Source organism: Echeneis naucrates, chromosome 13 (assembly GCF_900963305.1).
Source record: "Echeneis naucrates chromosome 13, fEcheNa1.1, whole genome shotgun sequence".
Classification (NCBI taxonomy): Eukaryota; Metazoa; Chordata; class Actinopteri; order Carangiformes; family Echeneidae; genus Echeneis; species Echeneis naucrates.
The window spans coordinates 13,808,800-13,820,570 of NC_042523.1; the positions used below are offsets into that span (position 1 = coordinate 13,808,800).

General features: G+C 40.5%; 1 protein-coding gene across 3 annotated transcripts; it reads right to left on the reverse strand.

The window, feature by feature from the left end:
- Positions 1-1,494: 1,494 nt before the first annotated feature.
- Positions 1,495-9,883, reverse strand: scn3b (sodium channel, voltage-gated, type III, beta). Of its 3 annotated transcripts, none has more exons than XM_029517820.1 (6): positions 9,618-9,883; positions 8,678-8,850; positions 8,344-8,572; positions 5,393-5,531; positions 3,009-3,080; positions 1,495-2,372 (listed from the first exon to the last, which is right to left on the reverse strand). In XM_029517820.1, the coding sequence occupies exons 1-5, from the start codon at positions 9,670-9,672 to the stop codon at positions 3,017-3,019; spliced, it is 660 nt and encodes a 219-aa protein (XP_029373680.1). In that variant the 5' UTR covers positions 9,673-9,883; the 3' UTR covers positions 1,495-2,372; positions 3,009-3,016. The 3 variants fall into 3 exon arrangements, with proteins under 3 accessions (XP_029373680.1, XP_029373679.1, XP_029373681.1); XM_029517819.1 differs by having other exon boundaries at positions 2,997-3,080; XM_029517821.1 differs by lacking the exon at positions 3,009-3,080.
- Positions 9,884-11,771: the final 1,888 nt, after the last annotated feature.

Sequence of the window (11,771 nt, forward strand, 5' to 3'; positions counted from 1 at the left end):
TTCACGTTGGTGTTTGATGACATAATGTGCTTCACACTAGGGGGAGACAAAGACCCTTTATAAATGGACAAGTTTTATATTGTGCAGATAATATGAGTAATGACTTGGTATATTTTACTATGAAAAACTATTGTAATTTTTGTGGTTATCCCTGAGTAAACAGTTCAATAATAAACGAGTCCACTCCAGACCGTGACAAAGGGAAAACGACATTTGCAGGATGGTTTGTCACTTTGATCGTAAGAAAGTAAATCCCTTTCTGTCACTTTCGACACTTTGGTGATCTGTTTACAATTATGACCCCAGATAATTAAATGCAAATGGAGAGTGATTTTCTCGCCACAGCTACTCGACATCCTCGGTCTGACTTAAAATGCTTGCCAGAGCACTGAGGCAGTCGGAGCCTGGTGGTTAAATTGAAACGTTTTTTGCTCAAATGTGGGCCATATTACTGGGTTGTATCCTCAGGGAGGAACAGTGTAACAGCAGAGAGGGAGGGAGAAGGAGAGAGAGAGCCAGAGAGGATGGGGGTTGGTGGCTCCAAATTGCTCTTCACAATGCATTTCAGAGCCATAATGCCATATTGTTGTAGGGTTCATGGAATGTGTTGCACGATCAATAACCAATTTATGTGAACTTGATGGATGGCTGGATAAAGGGTTGTTACATAACCTCTCTGCCGAGCAGACTGTACACCTGACCTTGGTAGGCTTGTGGAGATATTTGTTTTGTCAGTAGCCTCTTCCAGGCGTCTTGAGGGGAAGCTGGGTGGCTGATGGCTTTATATTTTATGCATAGCAAGTATTGCAACGGGCTTCAATTTTATGGCTGTGCATAAATGAATATGTTTCAACTATTGCGTGGTAATATCTTTGCCAAGCAATCCACCTTACTATAGATCAGAGTTCCCCGGGTTGCTATAACAACAGTTGCAGCTATATCCGTCATCGCTGTGGGTCACAGCTAGCTAAAAGAGCAACATTCATCACTTCTCAGTCTTTTTCACATCCTTTATGCCACTGCCTTTCACTCTTGATATCTGTCTTTCTGTCCGTCCTTGCTTATCTGGACCAGCTCTGCTCTCACTGGATAAAATGCCAAGCCTTACAGAGTTATGTCTTAGGGCTTTGAAGATTGACAGTGAAAATACACAGTTTCATCGAGCACAAACAAATTGAAAGTGCTTTTGGCCAGCACCTCTTCTGCAGTATTAATGAGAGTTTAAAATACCAGCGGTTTTTACTGCAGTTAATTTAGAGCCTTTTCTTTTTCTCCACCACAACAGTCACAGATAATCAGGGTGACATAAGAGAAGCTGCTGGGCGTCGACGCTGCACTTTCCCTTCGACATCCTGGGAGGATTAAAAGTGATTATTTTTCCGCACAATTGCATTGAAGTAAGAGAGAGTTTTGAGTGAAAAGAGCTTTCTTTAGGGGCTGTGGAATGCATAATGTTTAATAGTTCAAAAGCAGCTCACTCACACAGGAGATGTCTTAGGCGTAAAAGACAAAGAACAGTGTTGTAAGATTGAATCGCAGAATTTAGACATTTGTCCACTCCATTTGTCCACATTTAGTCTCAGCAGCAATGTTACTGTAAAACATCAGCAACAGTCAAAGCCTAAGTGTAAATTTTAGAGTAGCTGTAAGCAAAGAGTTAACCTACTCCATGGACTAATGCTGACTAACAATGAGTAAAGGACAGACCTCAATATTAATTCACATTAGCAAAAGTAGTGTGACTTGATTTGGTATCATATGTTTTATATATTTCCGTTACACTGACACATACAGCAAAAAACGGGGAACAATGCACATCCATACAGTATAAAAGCTTTGCAATCCATCTTTTTAAAATGACATAAAGACACTGGGCAGTGTGAATGAAATTCTAACCCAAAATACCAGTTTGAGCTATAAAATTGGAATAAAACTAAATGAATTGCACAGTACTAAAGAGCTGGTATCACCGCCTTGACATTTATGTAGATCTGCTTTCAGAGGTTAGCAATCTCTAGGTCCCACTAACTAAAAACAAAATGCTAAACGATGCTATACACTGGCAGGTCCAAAGTCAGCATTGCTGATCTCTATTGATCTCTTCATAGGTGCAAAACAGCGACTTTTTTCCCCTTTAAACTACTGTATCTGTGAACGCATAAATGCTTAAAAGAGACGGGAAGAACAGAAAACTGAGCACATTTTTGATGGGCTCTTCACTAGGCGCAGTCGATTCACAGGGGAGGTCAGTGGCAGGATTCCCACGGCTGCTTGGGAGTAATGACACCTTCAGTGTGGCACAGATGAGGTTGATGAAATCTATGCCTGTATCTGTCACATGACACTGATGCTCCATTGTGATTGGTCAATATCTGAAAAAGGCAATGAAGAAGTACCTTCTTATTGAACATAGAGTTATTTGCTAAATAGCCTGACTCAAATATGCTACATTAAATAATATATAAATTCCAAATCTTCTTTGTCACGTAAAAAGCTGTGCCCTTTCAGATTATAATAACTGAGGACACCTACCTCGTACTCATGAAAAGGCCATAAATAATTGTAAGATTGCTATAATTTACTTCATTATGTAAAGCAGTACCTGATGAGACTGTGTTTAATGTGTTAATACATTTTCACAAGAAGCCAGGTATCACTTTTTTATATATATAATATAATATAATTAAAATCTCATTTAACACTATCCATCCCACATACCCTGCAAATATATTCTAACATTCCTCATAGCAAACGACTGACAGTGAAAAAGATTACATAGCCTGCTGAATGGAGTGCAAGTATAAATGAAGCACCAAAAATGGGAGGGATGGAAGTCATTTTCAAGCAAATGGGAAAGAGGAGACATACAAGGTGCTGAAGCAACAGGACTCCACTACAGAGCTGTACAGCCTAATAAAAGCACAAACAATGTGTTGAAAGAGAGGGGGATGGTTTCACTGACGGGGGTCAGGTTGAGAGAGTCACATGTAAAATACCGTGTCACTGACAAGCGTTTTTATTCGGTAACAGGAGCGGCTGTATTGTCTTTCTGCTCAGAAGGAACGGCTAGGTAGTTTGTCCTGCAGACAGATTGGCAGAAAACAAAAAAACTGTCTAAGACATGGTGACAAGACACCCACACACCACAGTCTGGTGCTGGTTTACGGTTGACCTTCAGTGAGGTTTTTGCCACCCACTCATTTTTGGACCACCCAGAAGGAATTAACTTTCATGATTAGCACCATTGTTGTGATTTGAGCCGTAGCCATCTGATGTACAGATGGCACATTACAAAAGCATTGCACTCTGAAACAGCATTTAACAGTAAACGTTCATAATGTTTGAAACCACAACAGCGTCACTAAATATGCACAATTTGATAGAGCTGCACAGAAACTGTGGACGAGCGAAAACAGATTTCTCTGTTCTCTTTGACAGATTACTAGATTTTCTGACAAAATCTGACAACATTGCATATTATCTGAGCCAATAATGCATCATAAAAGATAACCTCAAAACGTTCCAGCTGAAGTATATATCCATTAAGCCCAGGTTGGTGAAAGTCGACCAGCAACAGCGTGTGAGTGGGTGGGGCTTCCCGCTGTGGGATGTGGTGTCACACGGGTCAATAACGGCTGCGAGGTGGCCACAACCCATTAACTCTTCAGCAACAAGAACTAATGCAGTTCACAGAGCTGTATTAGTTCGATCACTTAAAGCATCACTTAATGTACTGTCTTGGTCTGCACCTGGATCAATAAAGATTACCTAAATGCTCGAGGAAAAGAGTGATGTAATTTCTTAAAAGTCTCACCGGTCTCCAGCAAACCCTCTGCGTAAATGTGCCACTTATTGTTGCAGCTCCGTGTCCGTTTCATTCAGTGGTCATACTGATTTATACAGGACATTACCGATTTGACTTCAGTTACCAAATAGAGACAAAAACAAACAAACAAACACAAAAAAAACTAAATAAACTAAATAAACTAAACAAAACAAAACACAGGAACGGCAGGAATATTTTAAGTTGTGTTCTCATAATGTTTTATCCAACATGAAGTTATTATCTGAATAATATGTGCCAGATGATGCACATAAATGACAGAAAGACAAAATCAAGGAGTTCTCTTATATTTAATATTATTAAATAATATTAATATTTATAATAAATTTTCATTAATTTACTTTCTAGTTTATCATTTGGGTGTTTCATTGATAGAATGAGTGAAAATTTAAAAATGCATTTCCAAGAAAAGCAGTGACTCCTTATTAATTTCCTTTTGCTCAACTATTTGAGAAACGAGATACTTATTTCTTCTCTAGTGTACACAATGTGTGCAACAGCTGTACTGATGTGTGTACATAAATATTCAGCATTTTATTTTCATCATCTCCTTCAGTATACTTCATTTTATACCTCTGCAACTTTGCAAGAGCCCTGAAAATAGCTTTGGTCCTAATAATGTGTTTCATTTGCGTATTTCCAAGTCACTGATTCTAATTAGTTGTTAGTGCCACACAATTTCCAAAATTTAACATGCTTGATCAATCAAGGTTCAAATAGGAATCTTTGTAATCAGGAGTCTTTCAGGGAACCGTTTGCTCCCCTCCACTAAACAACATGGTAAACAGAGACATCTGGTAATTGTACCGGTGAATACCTTAAAGATATTGTGTTATGTTGTATTATTACTATTCTGAAAGTACACACAGGGTTAGAAATGCCTTCTGCTGCTCTATCCACAGCAGGACTCACATTTGCAACCTAGAAATAATTGACTGCAAAACCACAATAACAAAATCAGTGCATGTGATGTATGTCAGTGTGCAATTGTTCCGTTTAAATTGCCCGTTCAAAAGTTGTCACTCTGGATTGAGTGGCCACGTCAACACTGCGAAATTCCGGTGGGAGCTGACTATACAGGTGCATTCAGGTCTTTGTCAGCACAGACAAGCTGCTGCAAAATGGCTGTTTCTGGTGGAGCTGCAAATCCACCACGGATGTAAAATGCTTGTATCAGAAAAAAGCAGTCAGCAGTGCTTACAATTATTCATAGCTGTCAGGCAGTTGTAGTGAAAAGACAGATTACTGTTGCAAAGAGGGTTACAAACTGACACAGTGTAGACTCAATTTCCTCTCTGTCCGTGTGTCTGTCTGTTCAACTGCCTGACTTTCTGTCCTGCTGACATTTCTAAAACTTTAAATTACCCTCATGCAATGACCAAATATTCACATACACAGTTAACGCTGTCCGTTATCACGGCACACAATGTCGTGCTATCTTTTGACTCCCATTGAAGAGATGGTTAGTACAGATCTTTGACTGGATGTGCAGAAGGCAAGTTTGTTTTCGGAACAAATGTCTGTACGTTATTTTGGGGTGAAACTCACGCTGTGTCCTGTGCCTGCTCATCGGCCTTGGAGATCTTCCTGTAGCAGTAGACCATTTCTACCAGGAGCCAGAAGGTCAGAAACACGAGCAGCACGTACATCATGATCTCAGAGTAAAGAGCAGCGGGGTCTTCGCTGGCTGTGGGGAACAAATATTGAGGGACATGCATTATTCAATGCGCCTCCTTCCTCTGAATGTTTTTTGTTGCTGTTGTTGTTGTTGTAATAACAAAAGAGGCTTATTTATTAACAGGTTTGAAAAGTATTCTTTGTGCATGTGCAGCATTGCCGACTTTCAATTCAGTATGCACAATAATTAGCAAAGTCATGTTTTCTGGTGAGTGTGTGTGTTTTTAGGTGAGAACTGCGTTGTGACGATACCTGTGGTTCAATGATAACAGCGCCTACAGAAAGTTAAAGGCGCCCTGTGGAGTTGTTGCAAACAAAGTGAACAAGAAGCTGAACACATTTATCTCATAAGAAAACATTTGCAGCAGCAACTAACACTTTCTATAGACCCCTCTCTGCTCATTGGCAGGTTCTCTCTTCTCTACTTTTTTTGCTGCGTGTTTGTTGGTGTGCCAACAGCAGTCCCTCAGCAGAACAGCATGAAACTGATAGTTAGGTTGTGAGTTGTACCACCCATGTGCTTGCAGAAAAACATCCTTGTGCCAGTGCACAGCACAAACACAAACAGTGACCCACTAATAAAGACTTTGCTCCATGGTGCTACTGATGGTCAAAACTCCACAAAGTACCTTTAAATATGAAATCAGATGGATATGTGAGGACACAGTGGTTCTCAGAGCATGGCACACATTTCTATTTTGAGATATGATTAGCCCATACTAAAGGACATCAGTACAGTAATAGTTAAGTTATATAATTTAGTTTCATGCCATTTCTTTCAAGTCTGTCTTGAGTAAATATTAATAGCTCCATTAAGTCAGTTTTTGCTTGTTGTAATCCTCCTGATGCAGTGTAAAAACAGTCCTTGCCCTTTATGTGAAGATCGGCCCCCAAAAGATTAATATTAGGTTTCAGCAGTTTGCACTATTCATCCAAAGTCCTTCTCTGAGTTTCCACAGATGTGTTTCTTTGTGGCAAAACAGAAAAAAGGATTTTCAAACAAGGTAAAATAATGCTTTTTTTTTCCACCAACTGAGGTAAGTGAATAATCTGGAAATGGATTAGGGACCTCTTTACGGCCTGGTTGAACTGGAAAAATTATTACACCAAGCAAAATTGCTTCAGTGTACACATGAGCACGTGCCATTAAAAACAGACCTGGGAAAAATGGAACTGTCCGAAATTATCTTTCATTCCAGGACCATGATGAGCCGCTGTGAACCACTGTGCAAGTATTTGTGTACCAAATTTCAGAGAGCCTGCTGACCAGACAGTTGACGACTTTCACTGAATGGACTCTGCGGCTTCTGCAAATACAGCCTGATAGTGTCATATAATCCCTGACATGGGAAAACACATACAAGTTTGTTTAGAGCGAATCCATTCAGCTAAATTAGGCATCATTAATGTAACATGATTCGCATGCTATAATGTCCAGTAAACTGGTTGGAGGCTTTATGAAATTTGATACCCCTGTTGTATGAAATGTGTGGTAGAGGCTTGCATAAAAAATTCTGCAGTATTGTGCTATAATGCAGTTTCACTTTTGGAGGTTAATCAAATCCAAACTGGGACGTCTCTTTTTCCAAATACAAGCCAAACTCTGGTACAACAAGCCTATTGTTCGCCTCTGATAGCGAACTACATATCACGTGCAAGCAGATATAGGCAATGTTAAGTTAAAGAAATGGGAGGAGTTACATTTCTCCAAATATACATGTCGTGTTGTATATTCGATCAAGGTGGGAAATGATACATTCAGCAAGCCAAGCGTTCAGGAAGCAGAATACATTACCCCTCATAAGAGATAGCAAAGTGGTTGGTTTGAATTAACCCCTTCACTGACAACAGAAGAAAGCTTTGATGGACAATAAAGGCAGACAGAACAAAACACACAATTATTCTTCTTCGTTAGAGGCACAACAAAAGGGGGGAGAGAAGGAAAGTGGCATTGTTAGTAGCGGACTACCTTCACACTTAGTGAAAACAGCAAGTTGGAAATATATAAGAAAATGCAAAAACCCACTTAAAGCGCTCTGATAAACACTTAGTGCAACATCAAAGGAGGGGCATGAATGGCACAAAGAAAACACCGAGTACACAAAGGTCAACACAATGAGCAGACTGTGCTTCTAACAGTGAGGAGGCTAAAGTAACACGTATGTGCTGAACATCCCCAGAATACTGTGAGCAGCAATATTACATCATCTCTAATATAATAGCTGGGCCACTCTGTTAAAATAGGCCGTAGTTCATAATGAGATGATCACTTATCCTGTTAGCTGTTGCAGTTACACAGATCATTGGTATCGCTGATCAAAATCAACATTAATGGATTCGTGTGATACTGTGAAACAGGGAAAAGGTTCCAGTGCAAACTAATGCTAGATAAACACTTTGGAGCTGAACATCTCCTGTTCAGACACTTTTTATATTAAGGTTAAAGGAGAATAACACGTGCTCTGAGCTTCAGAAGAATTCTGAAGAATTCCAACTCTTGGACCGTTTGAATGAAACAGCTTTGTTTTGTTATATTATGTGAATTTAAAAAAAAAAAAAAAAAAAACAGCTTTCAAAAGAGAACTCAAGTTTCAGATTGGAGTTGTGGACGTCTTGGGACAGCTGCTTCTTTTGGTAACATCATGGACACGTTCCAGTGTCTTAGCTAGAGAAGTGAATAGCCTTGTTTACAGCTCTGGTATATGCCTGCTAAACTGATTTACGCCAGAGTGACTGAGCTTTGACTGATATAGAAACCAGGGACTGGGCAAAAGCTTAGCACAGGAAAAACAATGAAAAGAGTACAGAAAAATCAGCCGCACCTTTCTCTTTCACCTTCAGTGTGACATTCTTCACAGTGAGGAAGGACTGAGTGTAGGAGTCAAACTCAAACTTGCGCGTAATATAGCACTCATAGAGCCCGCTGTCATTATAGGTGACATTACTGATTTCAATTGAGACATCTTGATAGTCTTTGCTCCCATTCCAGGTCACACGATCCTTAAAGGGCCCACCGGATTTCTCTGTTTTGTCATTTTCATGGGTCAAAATCTAGGATAGAAGAAAAGCAAGAAGCATGCGTAAAATATATACACAGTGTATACTAGTTTGAACACGCATGCATGTTTTTTCATAAACAATGCCATTGCAACCTACATGAATCTTTGAGGCACTGCCTTCACTTTTTGGAGTGTAGTACCAATCAACACGGGTCTTGGTTTTTACTTCCTCCCTTTTCATACAGGAAATGCAGGTCAACAAAGTGCCTTTCCCCAGAACTGCGTCGGTGTCCGATGGGATATCGACACATACTGGCTGGCTTAGCTGGACTGAAGGCGTAAGGAAATGTTACAAACATTTAGTTCAGCAGGTCAGTCGATGAAAACTTTGCCAAAATGTTCAGCTACGTTCACGCCGGAAATATTTTTTGGTTATTATTTCCTCATTTGGGTATTTCATCTTCACCATGCTGGATGATGTATAAGCAAAATTTGCCCCTTGATTATAAGAAAGCAATTTCTGACATGAATACTACAACTTTGGAATCCTATCATGGCTCTACATGTATGTTACACAAGAAAGATAAGGAAACTCAGGGGGGGGGGGGGCAAAGTCATGCAACGATAGATGTTTCTTAAAGTGAAGTGAGGCATACATATCAGTGAATGTGCCACATGGATGTCTTTGTGTGACTGTGGCTGTGTTGGGTCCAGTGCTCTTATATAAGCTAAGTTCCTCCAGGGCAGACAGTGACAACATTGATTCCTTCTCATCTCTTTTGCTGAGGGCTCATGAAAACACATGAAAAGGGGGCAGAGGAATGCAGAAACAGAAAGATGGCAGTCAATAAAGAAATCAGTAGTGGGAAAAGGGAAATCTTAACCTTCGGGTCCCCTTCTAATGGATTTTGCTTAAATGCTGACACCGCTGAGCGGTGTCACGCTCTGCAGACGTCAGAGGGACGACTGTGAAATTGGGTTTTGAGTTCACAGCCAGTCGGACCCATGAATACTCATTTGTGCTCTCTACGTAACACAGGGATAAGGCATGCTGGCATTCACAAACCATCTGGAACATGTTGCACAGCTATACTTACCGAAAAAAATTAAAAGTACCAAAGTGTGCAGGTGAACTCTGGTTTGAGCTACCATGTTAAGCTTTTTCTACAGACTTCTACAGCTTTTTTAGAGAAGTCCTGAAGTCTTCCTAAGAGTCCAGGAGAGCGACAGCAGGAGTTGAAATGACTTCAGCACCACGGACAGCGCCTCTTCTCGGCAGATGGGCGCAGGTAACCTCCCTCGTCAGTGAGGAGTCTGATCTAAAACAGGACTTACCCCCAAACATGAAGAGCACTTCTGTCAAATCGCATTCTCAACTCTGACTTTGAGTCCCCCCCCCCCCCCCCCAACGCCCCCTGCTCCCATACAACAACCCCTGCCACGCGATTCCTAATCTGGAAAGACCTAGACTAACTTCATTAGTCCCTCCACTCGGTGAAGTAAACAAATCCGTGATGTGTGACAGCTACTGATGCAACCGCTCCTTCGCCCACAAACGCTGTCACTCAGTCCAGATCCATCCAGAAACACGGAAGAAGGGAGGGCGGAAAAAAAAAAAAAAAACAGGAACCTGTGGATTCTCAAAAGCCGATCTGGTCTGCGATTTCTTTCTGGAGTCTTTGCTTCACACACAAACAGTAGGGAAAAAAAAAAACAACAATGATAAGAGTTGTCCTAGTTCACTCTTCAAAGTATAACACTATTGATTGTCTGAAGTCAATTTCCTGCACCAAGGATGACTGATGACATTTCCCAGCCGCGGCTCCCTGCCTTTGTTTTTCAGCAGTCACTTAGCGCCGGGAGAGGCTGATACGCATGCGTGAGTCACTCCCTTCCAGACTACAATGAGCATGATCATATTACTGTCATTTGGGTAGGCCTAACCAAGTGATAATGCAGCACTGTTTTCTTTTGCCTTTCCTCTGACTGCAGGATGATGAGCTAAACAACAGCAACACCGTGTCACAGTCTCTAATTGCATTAAAGTGAAGAATAAGGCCAAAACTGTCTTTGTGTTGTGTTACATAAGCTTGCTGAGCAGCTGCTAGCACAGCTCCTTCTCTTGACAGTTCATTTGTTACACATCAGTACTTGCCTTAGACCTCGTTCCAAAGACTGTTGGGTTCTCATGGCCCAAAAACAAAACCCTCAGTGTAGAGAAGATGGAGTGGTTCGGCTGGAGTCTGGAGATTCAGGTTTACAAAGACATGTAAACATGAAATACTGAAGCGTACCCCTCAGAATTCATAGCCTGAGTTAATAATTTTATTATATGCTACGAGCACAGACACACTTTTACGACTGCAATGAAATTAATAAAATACTGTGCAGGACACAGCCCACTAATCTGACGGTTCATCCATCCACTGAGGTTTGGCCTTAAAAAGTGCCCGACCTTTTCTATGTTTGGACACACTTTCGCGCCGCATAACTGTGTTCCAACAACAACTGCCGCCCTTTTTCTTACTTTGAATGAGTGAATGAAAAGTTTTTAATCTCATCCCTGTCCATCACACCCACACTCTCTGCAAGAAGTGAAGTGCCTGCAAAGAGTGTAATTAAATTAGGGTAAACTCTGCCTCCCCTGTTTTACAGATGTATAGCGTGTGCCATATAAATATTGATAAAGTTATTTTGACAAGATTAAAATGTGCTTTATTCTGAGAAATCTATTACCAGCTCTTATCTGCGGGAGTTACCTTCTGTATGAAAATGGTTTGGAAAATACCTTGTTCCCTCAAATAAAAAAGTAATTTTACATACCACTGAATGTATGTTAAAACATTTCAGTTCAATCTGTTGAAGAATTTGCTGTAGGAAGAAAGTTGGAATGATTTAACTTTGAGAACATAAAGTTGTAATCTGCAGTATTTAAATGATCATTATATATAGATAGATCCAAGAGACCCAAGAGACATGCTGTGTCTGCTTCAGTCTCCATGCCACAAACTTTCATACATTTTTCTAATAAAAGTCAAATAATTTGCAACATAGCAGATGCTTTACAGCAATCACAATTACTGTAGTGTCTGATATGATATGAAGAAGAACAAAAGAAGAAAAGAGGTCAAAATGAACTTGTGATACGTCATCGACAAGCCTGGACGAGCTGTCATGACATCACAGTATATGATCTTGCAGCTGTTGCCTCTGGAGGAATAAGAGGATTACTCCCACGAGCATCAAGGGTT